This window comes from Diabrotica virgifera, chromosome 5 (assembly GCF_917563875.1).
Source record: "Diabrotica virgifera virgifera chromosome 5, PGI_DIABVI_V3a".
Lineage (NCBI taxonomy): Eukaryota > Metazoa > Arthropoda > Insecta > Coleoptera > Chrysomelidae > Diabrotica > Diabrotica virgifera.
In genome coordinates, this window is record NC_065447.1 from 3504807 (window position 1) to 3525126 (window position 20320).

Here is a 20320-nt window from a genome sequence, read left to right on the forward strand (position 1 = left end):
TGATGTTTAGCTTTTTGAAAAGTAGCCTACTTCCTAATCAACCATTTGAACTGACGTTTAGTGCGTCTGTAGGGGATAACCGGATTGTGACGTCACATTTTTGACTTTGAGGTCGATTATCTCGAAAACGGTTAGAGATATCGAAATGCCGTTTTCAGATTTGGATTCAGAAGGCCAAACTACATAAGAATCCATCGATATACCTGCTTTAAGTATTGCAGGAGCGGCGACGCAATAACACACAGACTTTTGCAAATTTATAAACGAAAAGTTTTCGTTGAAAATTTTTTAGTGCAAGTTCCCTATTAAAAGTGCTAAAAATTTTGCTGAGCTATGAAACCAAGTGTCACTCTTCCGAACTTGCACGGTCCCAATACATGTGTCCAGAAATGTGCACATTTATAATATATCATTCTTCGTCGTCTCAATTTAACTGTTTCAAACGTCGGCATATTTAATATCTGAAACTAGCAGTAAAACAAGCGTAATATAATGTATTTGCCGCCGCCAGCCACAATTTTATTATCAATAATTTCTAAAATGCACAAAGATTACTTAGTAGACTAACCGCTAACAACTGCACAAATCGAGAACGGCATGTCTCACCTTGGCTTTACCTTTCCTAAAGGTAAACTTTGATTCTTAGCCTATAAAATATGCGTAGTGTTAGCCGCCGGCGGCCATTTTGTGTCGTTTGTCGCCGTTTTAATGGGCTCTTGCTCTTGAGAAACATTATTCATATATTACATGGGCGTACAATATACCATGCCGTCTTGATAGCTGATGCAAAAAAGATTTAAAAGTGACGCTTGAATAAGTTTTGCAAAACTTAAAAAAGAGGTTGCGGATCAATTTTAGTAAAACTAAAACTGTGACAAATACATATAATTATAAATTCAGGGCCTGATGATTCAAAATAGAAGATATGGTCGGTTCGCTAAACTCAGACACAACTGGCTAGTGATTTTAGTAGGTAATTTTTTTGTTTTTGGCCAATTTTGCCAAAATTGGCAAAATTCTAACTATTTAGTAATTAATAACTATTTAGTGCGTAATGCGCTGGAGCGATGACATCAGAAGAGTCGCAGGACCAATGTGGAAACGCCTCACACACAACAGAGATGAATGGCGAGAAATGGGAGAGGCCTTTATTCGACATTTCGAATAGAAAAAAAAAGCTATAAAAAAAAACTATTTAGTAATTATTTTTTTTGCCAATTTTACTAAATTGGCAAAATTACTTACTAAAATTACTAGCAAGTTGAGTCTGAGTTTAGCGAACCGACTATAAAGGCGCATTTAAATTTAAATCAAAGCGAACACGAACGACCGAACGAATTCGTTCGCATTCGCACATGTTCCAACCGATGTCGGTAAGTTAGCGAATCATCAAAGGAAATAGTTGTTCAATGTGGACAGTGGATAGACGGTAGCGAGTGAATTCGTTTAGAAGTACTGATTTAATTTATTTACAAACATTAGTTTGAGAGGGTTGTTTATTGTGTAGTCGTGAAAACATAATTTTGTAATATGGAATGGACCAATGAAAAGATACTTCAATTAATTGAGTTATATAGAAATGAAGAATGCCTATGAAACCCGAAATCGAAGCTATATAAAATAATAAACAGAAAAACTGATGCTTGTTTTAACATTTCTATAGGAATGGGTTGTGATGTCTCTGAACTAAAAAAATGAATTAGCTTCTGGCATCATTTAGACGAGAAAGACAAAAAGAGGGTTCGAAGTGCTTTGCTTTTAAAAGCCTAATGTTTTTATTGGATAAATTTCAACCCAGAAACACTAATGAGGTAACCAAATCAAATTAATTGCTAAAATTAATTAAAAGCAAATTTATTTTGATACACAAATTTTACAATTTATTATTTGAACATAATATAGTCATAATACCAAGAGCAAGCAACTTTTTCGAGGAAGAATTTTAAGAAAGCTGGTTCTTTAATACATATATCATTCTCTATGCTCTCTCAAACAGCGTATAATACCTGCTACCTGGCTGCTGATACAGATTGCTTTCCTTAGTTCGAAGCACATTACAGGTGCCTACCTAAATATATTGAATTCAAAATTATTTTAAGAAGATAATTTTTTTTGTCATTACTTTTGTCATTATTAGAAATATGAATACAAATATTTTGTCAGTAATTTATATGCTAAAAAGTGTTACGTTTGACCTGTGCTCTTGTGCAGAATGGAAGCATGGACGTTAAAGGCCAGTTCCATTAACAAATTTGAAGTGTTTAAAATGTGGTGCCTAGTCGAATGCTTAGAATATCATGGACGGACAGAGTCAGAGTCAGAAACGATTAAGTATTAAGAAGAGCGGGTTTGCAGGATAGGGAACTTTTTAATTATGTTAAAAGTAAGAAGACTGCATACTTGGGGCACATATTACGAGGGGAACGCTAGTGGACAAGAATCCACGGCTATAAAATGCTTTGCAATGCTGCTAAAAACAATAATATTTTATAAACAAGACAATGTACGGTGGACGCCTACGCAGAAATGCACGGAATCTTAAGAAGAAGAAGAAATATGAATTTATAATTGCTAAACATTTTTGGACGTTTTATTTATCTCAAACTTTAGTTGATAATGCCAGATTTAAATAAAATATTAATAAATAAAACATTTCATCAAAATTTTGAATAAAATAATAAAAAATATCTGGATAAATTATTTTTGAGTCTGGAAATAATTTTTATTTTATTTTAATTATTAAAATCAAATTTTTTAAATTAAATAATTATAGAATAGAGACAGGACAAAATCGTATCAAAATTTATGAATATGACATATTTTTTTCCTTACAGAACACACATTGCATTTTATAAGCTTACAATAAACTATTTTTGTGATATATTTGTGTGTGAAATTATTATTTGTATATTTTAGATGTTTTTTTGTATTTTAGGTATGTATATTCTAATTTTATGTATAGATAGGTTTTACTTGTTTATTTTAAATCTTTGAAGTCTGACTTGCTACAAACATTGTAATTGTGTAATGTAGTTAAATAAATTTATTCATTCATTATTATTGTATTAAAATTTACCCAACAAGAAACACGAACACGACAATAAACTTAAACACAATGTGTGACTGGCCCATCTTAAAAACATCTGCAGGCAATGTGCACTCCCGATCATCAACGAATGCGAACGTTCGCTTCAATGTAGATGGCCCTACTTTGTAGCGAACGAATAGCAAAGCGAACACCTACGAATTCGTTCCTTCGTTCGTTCGTTCGTGTTCGCTTTGATTTAAATGCGCCTTAACATGTACATAGGACGAAACAAACAATTCGGTTTCAGAGAAGGATTTAGAACAAGTGAAGCTTTGTTCTCAATGCTAACGTTACTTCAACGATTATGGGAAGTACAGAAACTAATTTACGTCTGCTTTATAGATTTTGAGAAAGCGTTTGATAGGGTTCAACATGAATAGATGATAAAGATCTGAGACTTTTACAACATCTATATTGTAATCAAGAAGCTTCTATTCTGGTAGACGGCAAAGAAAAAGACAAAATTTGCATTCAAAGAGGTGTCAGACACTTTGTTTAACGAACGTTTACTCACAAATAATTTTTAACGAAGCCTTGGAAGGGCAATGTGGAGTTCGAATCGGGGGAGAAACTATTAACAACATCAGATATGCAGATGGCACCGCGATCATGGCTGAAAGTATCGAACATCTTCAATTCCTTATGGATCGAGTCACTACGGAATGCTCCAATAACGGACTTACAAATACAACAAAGACAAAGTTACTTGTAGTTAGTAAACAAGACGTCCCTATGCAACTACATAATTGTCAGTAATGCACCGATAAAATCAAAGTTAACCATTACTCATCGGAAGGACCGCAGACGTTCGGATACAATTAGCGTCTCTTTGCAAAGACAATGACGTCGACTTTGCAAAGTAACAAGACACTTACTCAACACACACACTACACATGATACTAGGTACCTAACTGTAAAAATTTACCGTACCTACCATGGCCAATGACCATTGGTTGTCGAGGCATTAGCTAAATAAAAAAAATTAAAAAAAGTTAACCATTTTAGTTAACCACAAAAAAAAGTGGTATACATTTTTATTTTATTTTAACCATTTTAAATACCTAGGATGTTGGATAAATGAGATAATAAATCCGGATGAAGAAATTAAAACTCGTATAGAAATTGCACGAGGGGCATTTATGAACCTTAAATCTATTCTGAGCAATTCTCAGCTGAACTTACAACTAAGAATTAAGTTCCTAATATGTTATGTGTATCCTATATTACTATGTATATGGATGTGAAGCCTGGATGCTCAGAATATCATGGTTTCAACACATTTCAAACAGAGAAGTCTTAAACAGAGTAGGCCAATGCGAAGGTCTTTGTCTCTACAATATGGTTCTAAAAAAACCGATTAACTTAATTATTTCAGATCATAAATCGTCCCCTATATTCTTTTATCAAACACTCTAGCTAAACTCTTTTCTTGGTTCTGCTTGCAAACGAACTCTCGGTCAAATACGTCCTAACAAACATCCCTATCTCTTTTTGGTTGCCAAAATTCTCCCTGTTCTTGTTTGTACTTATAAACTTAAATAATGTCAATTATACCAATCACCTTTCATATACCAGCACTGTTACCACTTTGATTTAAACTCTTACTCACAAATTAATTTTTTACGTCTTTCAAAAACTCCTGGCACTATATTTTTTCTCCTTAATTCGACCTTCCTTCTTCTTTAGTCAAACAACAAATTTCTTCAAACATCTATTCACCGTGTGCAAGTACTTGGAAGGGATACGAGAAACGATCGTGCGCGAATAGCGGAGAAATCTTGCAACTTTCTTAAATAATTCATAATGTTAATTGCAATTGTCAAATTGACGTATATTTCATACCTACTGTCATTAAAGAAGAAAAATTATATGTTGCTCTACAATATTGATATGATATGCAATTATTATATAAAAGTAAATTTAATTAATTGTTGTATTTTGCTTGTAGTACTGCATTCTAATAATTAATTTTATTTACTATATACAATTGTTTACCTTTTAATAACATAACCTTGATCTTACTTTTTCTTCTTATAATTTTTTTTGGGCTATGGCCTTGACAATTATCCAGCGACCAGGACTAATATAATTGGCCAATATAATTAAAAGTGCGAAAAATGTTGCTGAGCTATAAAACCACGTGTCGCTTTTTCGAACTTGCACGGTCCCAATAGTCTCTGAATTTGCTATACAAACAAAACACATATGAAAAAACTAATAAATTGTTCTTTTGTTCTAGTGCTAAACCACCATCACCGTCATCGTTGTCGCAATTCGCCCCCCACCCGCCTCGTTACCGTAGGATGCCCACAACACCAACAACTGTGCATTCCGACCAGGGGGTGAGCTGATCTCGAAGAAAATGGCCACCGACATGCGGTCTCCGAACGTCTCCGTCACCCCCATAAACGTGGAGCCCTATCCTCCTCCCGGAGAGCCTCCGCAGAGGACCAGAAGCGCCCCTCATCCAGCAGCTCTCATTTCAAATGGTAAGTGGTTACATAAAGAATTCCAATACACCAGGGCGCATCTGTAAAAATATTTAGCCCAGTCGGGATACCATTTGACCTTGCATTAGGAGCTACCCAAATTTTATTTTTCTAATCTTTAGGGGGGGTCAATAGTAATATAAATTTAAAATCTCGACTGAATTTGACTGTTGCGTTAGCCGCCATCTTGATTTTAAACGAGAACAGTTTTTGCTCAATATCTCCGCCATTTTCAACTTTTCGACAAAAAATATACAAACTCAAATTGTTTAAAATGCGATTTTCTATAATTTCGTTTATTATAATTTTTTTCGTGCGGTCCATATTTTTCGAGTTATGGGGAAAAACAGTGACAGTTAAAGCATAATTATTGATTTATTGAATTATCTCGTTTATTATTACTTTTACAACAAATTTTAACCAATACAAAAATGAAGAGAATTAAATTTTGTACAATTTTGATGTCTTTCATTTTTTTTGAAAAAATCAATATTTAAGGTAGTACGTATGCGGTAAAGGTGCGAGCGTAAGATCGATTGATTTTAAAGCAATTATTTTTGTTCAATATCTTCTTCCCCATTTTCAACTTTTCGACAAAAAGTGTAAAGACTGAAATTGTTGCAATTACGATTTACTACAATTTTTCGAGAGAACCAGTGGCGGGTCTAAGAGGGGGAATGGGAAAATTCCCCCCAACGGGATCCAAAATTAAAAAAAAGATTGTTGAAATATTAAAATATGTTAGCTGACATGAAACTTAATTATCGACAGACAAATTCAACCAATAAAACCCGCTAGTCAATAAAATTAAGTGAACTTAATGCATATAAGTTATTATTTATGTCTTTTATGTACTTAGTTTGGTTGGTGTTTCATTGGAAGTTTCAAAAATTGTATAAAATATCATTCTCTTTATTTTTGTTTATGTACAATTATGTCGTAAAGTTAATAATAAATGAGACAATTCAATAATTATGCTTCCCCTTCGCTTCCACTATTTTCCTCCTTAACTCGGAGAATATTGATCGCATAAAAAAATTGTGCAAAAGAAATTGTAGGAAATTGTGTTTCCAATAATTTTAGTTCCTACCGTTTTTGTCGAAAAGTTGAAAATGGCGGAGATATTAAGCAACATCGGTTCTCCTTTAAAATCAATATGGCGGCTAATGCAACCGCGGAATTCAGTCGAGATTTTAAATTTACACTACTATTGATCTCCCCTAAAGGATTGAATTATAAAATTTGGGGCAGCTCTGAAAAAAGATTCAATTCAGTAATTATGCTCCCCTCACCACTTTTTACTATTTTCCCACTTAACTCGAAAAATATCAACCGCATGAAAAAAATTGTTAAAAAGAAATTGTAGGAAATATATTTGGAACAATTTAAGTTGAAAATGGCGTAGATATTGAACAAAAACAATTGCTACAAAATCAATCAGGTCTTACGCTCGCGCCATTATCGCATAAATACTACCTTAAATATTAACTTTAGCAAAAAAATGTTAGAAACTAAAATTGTGTAGAATTCAATTCTCTATATTTTTGTATAGAAACGTTTTTGTCGTAAAACTAACAATAAACGAAATAATTCAATAATTATGCTCTATTTATATATAACTGTCACTATTTTCCGCTATAACTCGGAAAATATCGATGGCACGAAAAAATTGTGAAAATAGAAATGATAGAAAATTACATTTTCAACAATTTTGGTTGTTATACTTTTTGTCGAAAAGTTGAAAATGGCGGAGATATTGAGCAAAAACGGTTCTCGTTTAAAATCAAGATGGCGACTAACGCAATGGCGGAATTCAGTCGAGATATTAAATTTAGACTACTATTGAGCCCTCCTAAAGATTAGAAAAATAAAATTTGGGGCAGCTCCAAATGCAAGGTTAGGCCTGTTATTCGTCTAACTCGACTGGACTAATTAGTACATTTAAATGTTGAGAGGTGACTCATATTTTTTTGCAGAAATTGCTTGAAAATAACTCATATAATAATATTTAAGTTATCCTCCCACTCAAAAAGGTCCGGAACATTGTTTAAATAATCAAAATGTCAAAAATTGAAGGAAAAATTCGATGTTTTTCTTCGTTTTTGATTATAACTTTAAAAGTATTCATTTTCGAGAAAAGTTGTACCGACATAAAAGTTGCGTAATTAAATTTCCTACAATATAGAATTAACTGAAAATTTTAAAAATTGTCACCCTTGTTGCAAAATAGCAATAATTTTGAAAAAACCATAAAAAACAAGTATTCGCATTTTACGTTTTTCAATCATTTATGCTACACTTAGGACCTTCATATTTCACCCGGAAAAACTTTATGATATGATAAAACAATACTCTAAATTTCATTAAGATCGGTTTAATAGATTTTGCAAAATAAATTTTGCAATCCAGCTTTCGCAAAAAAATTCATTTTTTCAAAATGTTGCAGCACTGAAAATAAAGCAGACAGCAAGTTGATTTTTTTTGCATATAAAAGAATACTGTAGCTTTCATTTGCAATTTGCAAAATTAAAATCAGTTACCTACCACGGCGTCAGAAACTTTTTAAATAAACATTAATTTTTGGTGCTAAGCGCAGGACAGCGGATACGTTCGCTCTGATTGGGCATTCCAATGACCTTTGATAATGATTGATACATTTTAATTTTTAGTACATTTCGAAATAAATAAATAAATTTGTTTATTGCAAAATAAAAACACATACTCTGTCCTTTGAAATAACACCTTTTTTAGCAAAGTGCATAATATGCAATTGTTTAAACAATTTTTCACAAACAATAAACAAATTAGTTTGATTTTTGAGGAATTAAAATATGAACATAATATAACAAAATATAGAGTAAGAAAATAATATATTAGATATAGATTGGAAGAAATTTTAGTGGAAATCAACTTGCGTGAATCGAACACCGCTGTCCTGCGCGTAGCACCAAAAATTAATGTTTATTTAAAAAAAATCCTGACGCCGTGGTAGTTAACCGATTTTAATTTTGCAAATTGCATATGAAAGGTACAGTATTCTTCTATTTGTAAAAAAAATATCTTGCTATCTGCTTTATTTTCAGTCCTGCAACATTTTGAAAAAATGATTTTTTTGCGAAAGCTGGATTACAAAATCTATTGAACCGATCTTAACTAAATTTACAGTATTGTTTTACCATATTATAAAGTTTTTCTGGGTGAAAGGTTCTAAGTGTAGCAGAAATGGTTGAAAAACGTAAAATGCGAATACTTGTTTTTTATCTAACAATAAAACACTGAAAACTTTTGTTTTCTATACTTCCACAAAATTTATTACAACTAAGTGACTACAGCTGATTCGGCAGAGTGCCTTTCTCAAGTGATTTAGTTTACAATGGTTTGCCTATTTAAAGTCTTTAACTGAAGAGGTTGAGGAGTAGGGAGCTGTTTGTCTCGAGTTGGTCATTCAAAATTATATCTGTATTTTTCAATTTATTAATTTCCATAGATTCTAAAAAAGATAGCTTAAGGCCTTTATTTTGAATAATATGCAGAATTTGAAACTCTTCATTGAAAGAATGATTATGATTAGGCAAACCATTGTAAACTAAATCACTTGAGAAAGGCACTCTGCCGAAACAGCTGTAGTCACATAGTTATAATAAATTTTGTGGAAGTATAGAAAACAAACGTTTTCAGTGTTTTATTGTTAGATAAAATGAACTTCCATCAAGTAACGGTCGAATCCATCAATTACTTGTTTTTTATGTTTTTTTCGCAATTATTGCTATTTTGCAACAAGGGTAACAATTTTAAAAAATTTTAACCAATCTTATATTGTAGGAAATTTAATTATGCAACTTTTATTTTAGTGCAACTTTTCTCGAAAGTAAATACTTTTAAAGTTATAGTCAAAAAAAGAAGAAAAAAATCGAATTTTTCCTTCAGTTTTTGACATTTTGATTATTTAAACAATGTTCCGGACCTTTTTGAGTGGGAGGATAACATTATTATATGGGTTAATTCCAAGTAATTTCTGCAAAAAAATTAGAGTCACCTCTCAACGTCCATCTCAAAACAGATCCGCCCTGGACTACAAATCGTCTTGCCAAATTGTCTTCTCGGCAATACATATACGTGAACAGTTTAGAATTCGTCAAACCTTCCGTGTATGAATCGATATCAATAGAGTCTTACAACGTTGTTTCAGCCTTTCCCTCGATCGTCAGAGACGCTGATTACAAATTCACACCAAGACGACCGAAGAATGGTTCTTGCTATGTCACGCTTCAAGTGGATATGGACGATGCAGGCAGGGATATGCTGAAACAACGTTGTAAGACTCGAGACGAAGGTTTGGTGAATTGGGCTTTTGCGCCATATTCTTCTTCTTCTACAGCACTACAGCCCAAATTGAGCCTTGGCCTCGTTTATTTTTTTGCCTCCAGCCTTGATTGTCTGTGGCTGCTCTTCTCCATACACGGACTCCTAAAAGGACTTGTGCGTCGCTGTTTACTGTGTCTTCCCAGCACTTTCTTGGCTTTCCAACCGGTCTCTTTCCCTGCATTCTAGCATTCAGTGCTTTATTTGGTAGCCTATCCTCTCCCATTCTTATTACATGTCCGGCCCATTGGAATCTTTGTATTCTAATGAAGTCTGACAGGGGTGCTTCCTTATAAAGTTGATAAAGTTCGTTATTGTATCGACTTCTGAAGATTTCGTTTTCCCTCACAGGTCCTAGTATTCTTCTCAGTACTTTCCTTTCGAATGTGTCGAGTTTGTTTTTGGATGTTTCTTTCAGGACCCAGGCTTCACTGCCATAGCATGTTATTGGTCGAATTAAAGTTTTATAGATTCTCATCTTTGTATTTCGGTGGACACTTTTAGACCGAAATATGGGAGAGGGCAAAATAGGCGTTTGTCTGCGTTATTCTCTTCCGTATTTCTCTATTTTCTGATCCGTCGGTATATATTTCTACTCCCAGGTCTGTAAACTTTCCAACCGTTTCAATGTCATCTTCATGAATAATTTGTTGTGGGACTATATTTCTTCTCGTCTGTATCATTATTTTTGTTTTTTCTGTGTTAATTTCCTGACCTAGAATTTTTGTTTGTGTTTTTAACTCTGCGTATGTTTCCTGTGTTCCTGTTGATATTCTACTCATAATAATAATTAATAACTCAATTAATAATTCAAATAATTCTACTCATTTTGCGCCATATATTTAAATGCATCTAAGGCTACGACCAGACAAGCGACAATTACAGCGCTGTAAGAGTAGTAAAATGAAGCGCAAAAATAGGTCCCACGGTGAGTGTAGTGGATGGTTATACTGAGCTGTATTTATATCTCGGGGCACGCCGTAATTACACGTACATCCCCGTCTGGCCATGCTTTTTACTGCAGCTACTGCCGTTTCGTTTTACTGCTGTTAGGCTACGGCCAAACAAGCGACAATTTACAGCGCTGTAAGAGCAGTAAAATGAAGCGCGAAAAATGGGTCCCACGGTGAGTGTAGTGGATGGCCATAGTGTAGTGAGCTGTAAAATATCGTGCAGCAACATAGGAACATAGGATAGGTCCCATTTTCCGAGCTTCATTTTACTGCTCTTACAGCGCTGTAAGTTGTCGCTTGTCTGGCCGTAGCCTTACAGTGCTGTAAATTGTCGCTTGTCTGGGGTAGCTTAAGCGACAGCAAACCTTTTGCTGAAATCCTAAACTTTTTGCAAATTTCGTAAAGCTCAAAAGAACAGAAAACGATTTTATCGAGTCGTGTTTCGTTTATGGCCATTAGAGTAGATGGTACTTTTGTAGCTATCCACTTGAAGTGGGAGATGAGCAGGATACATTATTCGGCCGTCTGTTTGGGAATTTGTATTAGCCCGAGTCTCTGACGTTGCAGGGATATGCTGAAACAACGTTGTAAGACTCTATTGATACCGATTTATATACGGAGGGTGTATTGAATTGTTCTCTTGCACCATATATTTTGTTTTTAGATGCATCAAATCGATATCAAAGCTTTTTTGATGTTTCAGGCACTGTGGACGTTCTGGACAGCTCGGACGCGGAGGTAGCGAGAATAGACTTCCAGTCTGTAAACATGCGGTCCAAGATAAAGAGGGAAGACATTCCAAGGCCGATGAGTTGGGAGGGGGAACTGTCAGACGGAGAAAGAGAAGGGATGTGCATCGACGAAGAAAATTCGGCGCCGGTAAGTTGTCACATTGTTAAGAGCGGGTTGACACGATCCAAGTGTACTTGTACAAGTGAACATACTTGGATACTTGGTTAAATGACCTGGATGTTAAATAACCACTGCAAAGGTGTTTATACGCACTTCCCATGGCATTAATTTTTTTTAATACATCGTTTTTAGTGAGACCAGGAATACTCATGTGCGTTTCTATTCGTTGTAGGCACGCACTTGTAGCATCCTTAGTTTTATATTCCTTTGTCCGGATATTCCATAATACTTCCTCAGCTTCGTATAGCTCCATGAATCTAACGCTCTCCCTTTCAGACCATTTTCTTTATGTACATATTTACATCTCGTTTTCGATTTTCTGACAACGACGCCATTTTAATTTTACACTTTGACACTATTTGGATCCAAGAAAGTTGGCCAGCGTCCTAGTTAACTTGGATAGAACCTATTGATACAAGTGTACTTGGACCAATAGTTGATACGATCAAAGTAGCTACCAAGTGTTGAGCGCGCAGCGTCCAAGCAGACTTTGACCAAGTACACTTGGATCGTGTCAACCCGCCTTAACCTTTTCACTGCAGCTAGTTATAAAAGTAGTATGGTCTCTGGTACGGCTGTTTCATGCCTGTGCTGATCAACCCGGTTATGACTGTTAATTTTTTGGTGTTAGATTCTTGAAATGTATGAATTTTTAAATGTTTTGTAAATTTTGATATAGCATGCCTAACTCTCTTCTATGGGCAACATACAATACGCAAACAATATCTTATTCATGCGGTTGCCGCAGCGAATGTCGAAAAAGGCTACGAGTATTTAGCCGGTTCCCGTTGTACGGGCCCGAAATTATTTTACGTATATATCCGGTTCCTGCAGTGAGAGGTTAAGCAGGGATACAACGTAACGTCGGGCGACTCTCTTCATCTGTTTATAGTTAACGAAGAGAATGAGATAATAGGTAATAGAAAAAGACAAAATCTAAAGATTGGAACCAAAAGAATGTGGAATACCGTTCTTTTCCTCAATATTTGGGGTTTACGATCCGTGGGCTAGGGTAGAGAATCCCTCCATTTATGGTCGGCGCGGGAAGTCCCATCATTTGTCGGTAAATCAACACAGTTCAAAGGAAGTCAGCAGCTGATACACAGCTTGGTGCTTACCTGTTCAACCCTTTCGACGCGGCTAGGGCTGGTATGGTCAATGCCGTGGTGATTTTACTATGGAGTGGTCTAACGACATTGTATTAGAATTTTTATCATTGTATGAATTTACCAATTTAAAACGACAAGGCCCCATGTGAAATCCCTGGGGAAACCCCGATATTACTGATATATTCTTGGATAAATGTATTCGTGCAATCACATTAATCTAATAATATTGTTTTTTAGGTACCTGAAAATCTGTCACTTCCCCCTTCGAAGCCTCCTTACATTAACGACTCGAAAGAAAGTCCTGTTCTTAGACTGAAGCAGCCACCTATGGGAAACTATTCGTTACATAGTACGCCTAGCAACTCACCTTTACTTAGCCAACGACACCCTATAACAGGTTGGTATTTTAAAAATCTTATGAACTTTGGTCGTGTCTGGCTGTTACGAATTAAGCATTGGACTGTTATGAATTAAACAATAATTATAAATTATAATGCTTACTTACTATGACTTCCTTCGATGGCTCTGGTGAGATAATTGACTATAATTCATAGGTTCTTCTTAATCTTTTTAAAGCGCCTTTGCCTCAATGGAGGATGACTACTAAAATTGCAAATTATTCGCTGTTTTCAGTTGTTCTTATTAACTGTTCAACATTTAGCTTTGTCCACTGTCGGATGTTTCTTAGCCACGATAGTATTTTCCTTCCTAAAAAAATTAGTCTACTTTTCCTCGATCTTTCCTTCCACTATTAGTTGAGCATATTCATCATGATCATCAGTGGCGTCACAGCTCTTTATAAGCCAAAGCCTTCTTCAGAACAATCCTCCATTCGCCCCTGTTTCTAGCAACTCTTATCCATGCTCTAATTTCCAATAGATTTTAAATCATTCTCGTTGTCTTGGCATAAGTCTCGGTCATCTCCGATTCTCATATGATATTTTTTGACTTGTTTTATAGTAAATTCAACTAATTAAACTACAAAACAAGTCAAAGCTTACATTTGAAAACGAGAGGTGACCCTAACAAAGTTTGAAATTTCTCTTACAAAATTCATGAAAAAGCAGATGTCACATCACCAAATCACCATCACCGACGATATTATCATGCAGGTAGCGATTCCAGCACGTTTAGTTTCCGGAAAATATGATTAAACTGGTTTTAAATATGAACAATTCACACTGTCCAGAACGTATCGTATAAGACACCTCTTGGTAAAATCAGGTTTTTCGGAGACTACGCTACGTGTTGGAAATGCTACGTGCTTGATAATATGCCGCGACCTTTAAGCCATAGTACCACTTATTGGCGAGCATTATTCCTCTTTAAATTTTTCACTGAAATATGAGTTGAACATATTGGTACTTATTATTTCTCAGTATAATATGGCCTAGTTCGACTTTTTTCTAAAGGTACGATTCCGACAACGACTGCAGACGGCAACTGTAGACGTCAGTTGCAGTTGTCACCGTGATAGACGTTTAGACTATGCACTATTAATTTTTATGAAACTGATTCTGACATCTGACTGCAACGGCTGTCCGGAAGAACGTCAGTTGCTAATAATTATACAAATTAATCATCATAATCATATATCTCCAAGTGGAGCAAAGGGCACCTTGCGGTGTTTCATGTAGCATTAGGAATGATGGTGAGGTTGATAGTCCCACGCATCATCTGTTGAGTTCCGTCCAATTTTGTTTACTAGTTTTCTCCACTCTCTTCTGTTTTTTGCTATCTTTTTGGCATCGTTCCATGTTAAATAATTTTCTTTGAGTTCTTTCTGTATTGTTCTTTTCCACGTATAAGATGGTCTACCCTTTCTTCTTTTGCCTTGAGCATTGTAATGTAAAGCTTGTCTAGCAATATTTGTTGCTGGTTTTCGTAAGGTGTGTCCTATCGACTTCCATTTCCGTTTTTTTACTGTATGTTCTATCTTTTCTTCATTTGCTATTCTCCACAATTCGTCATTAGTAATTTTGTTTGGCCAAAATATTCTCAGTATAATACGTAGGCACCTGGTAATGAAGGATTGTATTTACTGAAATAATTGTTTATGGTGTTTCCATGTTTCTGCTCCATATAACAAGACAGACTTTACATTAGTTTCAAATAATCATAGCTTTGTTCTTCTGCTGATGTTTGTCGATTCCCATATCTTGCGCAAAGAGTTGAAAGCGTTTTGTGCGAAGATTATTCTTTGTGTTATATCCTTTTCTGTGCCTCCTGCTGTGTTTAGCAGACTGCCCAAATAACAGAAATCTTTTACTTCTTCTATTTGTTTCCCTTCTAAATATATATTGTTTCCGTTCGTTTCCCCATTTGATAATATTTTCGTTTTTTTGGGATTTATTTTTAAGCCGGTTGTTTTTGCTATGTTGTTCAATCTGGTAATTTTGTTTTGCATGTGTTGTCTGTTTGATGTTATGAGGCATATGTCGTCAGCGAACTCTAGATCCTCTAGTTTTTTAAATGGTGACCATTGTATACCTGTTTTTTTATCTTCAGTTTGTTTCATTATCCAATCTATGACTATTATAAACAACGTCGGTGACAAGACACACCCCTGTCTTACTCTTTTTTTATGCTTATTTGTTGGCATAGTTCCCCTTCATGTTCAATTCTGGCAAAACATTCGTCGTAGAAAAGCCTTATTACTCTTATATATTTGTCTGGTATTCCATAGAGTTTTGATATCCTCCACATCATATTACGATTTAGTGAATCAAACGCTTTTTCGAATCTACAAAGTTGATATAAATTTCCTGATTCATTTCCGCTGATTGTTCCAGGATAATTCTTAGGGTATTTATATGGTCAATACAGGAACTGTTCGGTCTGAATCCTATTTGGTTAATTCTTAATTTTTCATTTATGGGATGTTTAATTCTCTCCAATATTATCCTGGCCATTATTTTGGTAGCTACAGTGAGAAAAGTGATTGGTCTCCAGTTTTCGCATAGTGTGAGATTTCCTTTCTTTGGTAGCTTTATTACAACTCCTTCACCCCAATCTTTTGGTATCTTTTCCTCGATCCAAATTTTTTTAAATAGAAAGTAGTACATATCCACTGAGAAGTTTAAGTGTGATTTTATCAGTTCTGCGGGAATTCCATCAACACCAGCCACTTTGTCGTTTTTTAAAAGGTTTATAGCATACCTTATTTCGTCCTTCGTAAATTCGTCGTTTCTTATGATTAATGTTTCGTTTCTCTCTGTTTCTTCCAACTCTATTTGTGATTCCTTCTTCATAGAGTTCTGCGAAGAATTGTGTCCATCCTTGGGCAATTTCTTTTTGAGTTATGAGTGTTTCTCCTTCTTTTCCCATTAGTTTCGTTCTTTGCTGGTTCTTACCCCCTTTAATTTCTTTTGTTATTGAGTAAAGTGTCCTTGTGTCATGTATTCTCGCTGCTTCCTCTGCTTTTTCTGCCATTTGTTCCATGTAGAGCCTTCTATCTGTTCTGGCTTGTTTTCTAACTTCTTAATTTTTTTCTGTGTATTTTTCCTGCATTTCTTTTCGTTTTATTGGGTTTGTTGTTTTGATCAATTCGGTTTTGATTGCTCTTCGTTCCTTGATTTTTGTTTTAGTGTCCAGCGTTATCCATGGTTGATCAGCTTTCCCGTTGTACCCTAATATCTCTTTCCCTGCTTCCATGTACGCGTTTTTATATATTTCCCATATACCTTCAATGCTGGTTTTTCCTACTTGTTCCAAGTTTCCCACATGCCTCTCCAACGTTTCTTGGTATTTGTTTGTTATGTTAGAGTCTCTTAATTTATTTGTATTGAATTTTCTATGTTTTTTTTTTTATTTATAATTAGCCTTGAGGCTAATTTTTATTTTTGATCTCACTAATTCGTGGTCTGATGCACAGTCGGCTCCTCTCATTGCTCTCACATCTATACAAATTAATAGTGCAAAGTAATGACGTCTGTCAAGGTGACAACTGTAACAGCCGTCTGCTGTCGTTGTCGGAATCGTACCTTAACTTTCACTGTGTTGAAAAGTTCTCGTTCCTTGCCTATTCTATGCTGTACTTCTTCAGCAATTATTGATAAAACTCCTAATAATGCATTGCTAATTCTTAACATTGGTCCTAACAAGACCGGATTGACCTTATTTATAAATATTTGAATTTAAACACTGGCTCTCTCTAATTTGTTATTTACCGCAAATTCTCTTTTTGTCAGCAAATACTTTAGTTCTAATCGTGATAAATCGTTGTAGGGGTGCCGATAATCAGCCATAAAGATCTCATGATGCACAAAGGTCTCAACGTTCCCCCGACGCCTTCGCCCGACTCAGCCGTCCACTCTGCCTACAGTGTCTTCAGCTCGCCCACTCAGTCGCCTCTCACGCAGCGCCACGTGACCTTCACGCCCAATCTCAGCAGGAACAACAGCGACGCCTCGCACTCCAGTTGCTGCAGTTACAGCAGCGTATCCGTTTCTGTCTCGCCTACACAACAGTTCTCGCCCACGCACAGCCCCATACAGGTAACGATTTTTCTTTTGAATTTTACAATTTTATACAGGGTGATTGATTAGTGGGGTAAAGCTCAATAGATCCGCTATAGTAATAGATAGCAATAAAAGTTAATAACAAAAATTGTAGCCAACTTTGAGCTTCACATTACAAAATTAGTTAGCATGTTACGGCGTGTTTGATAACAGTGGCAGACCAAACTTATGTTTTTTTAAATGGAACACCCTATATTTTATTTTAAATTCGAAATCCTGTTAACTTCTCCATCACAAAAATATAAAGGTTTGTTATGTTATACAGGGTATTTACAAAGTTATAACCAATTTTGTATGAAAATCATAACAAGTTCAACTCCCTGTATAAATAAAAATAAGCACAACAGCAATGGTTTATTAATACCATATTTTTTATTTATTGTCAAAATTTTCAAGAATTATTGGCATTGCCAATTTTCTTTATATCAAATACAGGGTGAGTCAAAACGCAAGTACATTATTTTCTCATTAATGTTAAATGGAACACCCTGCATTTTATATCATTATTGAAAAGTAACATTACCGTACTTTAATTTTTAGATAACATTCCCTATGTCTAAATTTATTAGTTTTCGAGATATTTTCATTTTTCAATGAACCAGTAGCATGGCTACCCAAATCATCAGAATTTAATAAACTGGACTGATTTTTTTGGGGTTACGTTAATAATGAAGTTTATAAAATACCTCCAACAACAAGGGATGAGATGAAAAATAGAATACAAAATGTATTTCGTTCGATGTGTTAATTTACAAATGCTTCGTAGAGTAAGTAGCTCATACAATGATCGTTTTTAGGAGTGCATAAATGTGTTAGGGAGGTAATTTTGAGCACCTTATGTAATTAAATATTAAAAATATTTTATTAAAAGTAGCTTCTAATTTTTTCAAACATGTTTTTTTTTTGCAAAATGTATTACTGATAAATTATTTTTTGTTCTTTATTTGTTACATTGTTACATTTACATACAAAAATAGTGTTTAATTATCTTCACAAAATATTTTTTTGTGTTTGTGTGTTTTTTTTTGTAAAATTTATTACTAATTTTCTTTCTTTATTTGTTACATTTACATAAAAATGTAGTTTTTAATTGTTTCAAAAATGTTGCATGTTGTGGTTGTGTTTTTTTTGTAAAATGCATTACTAATAAATTATTTTTATTTCTTTATTTGCTACATTGATACATTGATTACCGGATTGATAATCAGTAATCGTCAATATTGTCAATTCAGTTATGGCTTACTTAAAATTTAGATAAATTTAGACACCTAAAATAATGTGCTCTGAAAAATGAAAATATCTCGAAAACTAATAAATTTTGACATAGAGAATGTTATATAAAAATTAAAGTACGTTAATGGTACTTTTCAATAGTGATATAAAATACAGGGTGTTCCATTTAACATTACTGAGAAAATAATGTAGTTGCATTTTTACTCTTTTTACTGTATTTGATATTAAGAAACTTGGCAATGTCAATAATTCTTGAAAATTTTGACAATAAATAAAAAAATATGGGATTAATAAACGATTGTTGTTGTGCTTATTTTTATTTATACAGGGAGTTGAACTTGTTACTATTTTCATACAAAATTGGTTATATCTTTGTAAATACCCTGTATAACATCTCATTCTTCTTCTTCTTATACTTGTTGTAGATCTGTCGATCTGTCAATTTCGACGTTGAAGTATTTCTTGAGAGGTAGACTGCCAGCTATCTCTCCATCTTTTTGGTGGTCTCCCCGGTGGACGCTTGCCTACTGGTTTTCCTTCTATAGAGCAATTCTTGGTAGTCTGTGCTCCTCCATTCTTTTTACATGACTGAACCATTCTCTTCGTCTTTGCCTGCCCCATCTGACTACATCTTGCACGCCACATTGTTCCCTGATGATGTTGTTTCGTATTCTATCTCTTCTTGTCTTCCCTGCTATTGCTCTTAGTGTCTTCATTTCGGCTGTTCGTAGCATGCTTTTGGTTTTATTGGTGTCTTCTCTTGATTCAATGCCATAGGTCATAACAGGTCTGATGCAAGTTTTATAAATTCTAACTTTGCTGTCCATTCTCATATATGGGTTATTCCAGACCACATCTCTCAAACATCCGGACAAGACAGCGGCCTTGTTAATTTGTCCTCTTAGGTCTCTGGCTGGGTCATGATAACTTGATAACTCTACGCCTAGATATTTGAACTGGTTTAGCTGTTCTATGGGTTTCCCCTCTACCACTAGCTTGCATCTAATTGGGTCTTTCGCAGTGGTAATGCATTTTGTTTTCTGCGTGGATATGTTCATGTTGAGTCGTCGATATGCTTGATAGAATCGATAAAGTTGCCTTTGTAGCTCATCCTCGTCCTCTGCAATCAAGGCTGCGTCATCCGCATAGCACACTAACATGCTAACACACCTGTATAACATAACAAACCTTTATATTTTTGTGATGGAAAAGTTAACAGGACTTCGAATATAAAATAAAATATGGGGTGTTTCATTTAAAAAAAAAACATAAGTTTGGTCTGCCACTGTGTTATCGAACACCCTGTAACATTCTAACTAATTTTGTAATGCTATCTATTACTATAGCGGATCTATTGAGCTTTACCCCACTAATCAATCACCCTGTATATGTATTTATATGCGTGTATGGTGTATAGGAAAGAATTTAAAATGGGTAGTAGGGTTTTACTTTAATCTCCACTAATTATTGAGAAAGGGGTTAATTACTTCCTTTTCTCTGAGATTTTCCTTCGATACTAATAGCGGACATCAATAGGTCGCTGGTGCAAATCCGGCTCGAGGGACCAAAATCTCTAAACGCAGCCAAGGTGTTAAGATGAGAATAAAAATAATCGGTTGAGAGAGAAACTTTAATACTAGAAAATAATTTAAAA

General features: G+C 34.7%; 1 protein-coding gene across 3 annotated transcripts in view; it reads left to right on the forward strand.

Moving 5' to 3' along the window:
- The window catches only part of LOC114335067 (nuclear hormone receptor FTZ-F1 beta), a 179635-nt gene that overhangs the window by 83737 nt on the left and 75578 nt on the right, over positions 1-20320 (forward strand). For all 3 annotated transcript variants that reach the window (XR_007698400.1, XM_050652237.1, XM_050652238.1), the window contains exons 3-6: positions 5328-5577; positions 11596-11771; positions 13151-13310; positions 17141-17409. Coding sequence is in view for 2 of the 3 variants with exons in the window: in XM_050652237.1 (XP_050508194.1) it covers positions 5451-5577; positions 11596-11771; positions 13151-13310; positions 17141-17409 (732 nt within the window). In the remaining variant the exon portion in view is untranslated. The remainder of the gene's footprint in view (positions 1-5327; positions 5578-11595; positions 11772-13150; positions 13311-17140; positions 17410-20320) is intronic.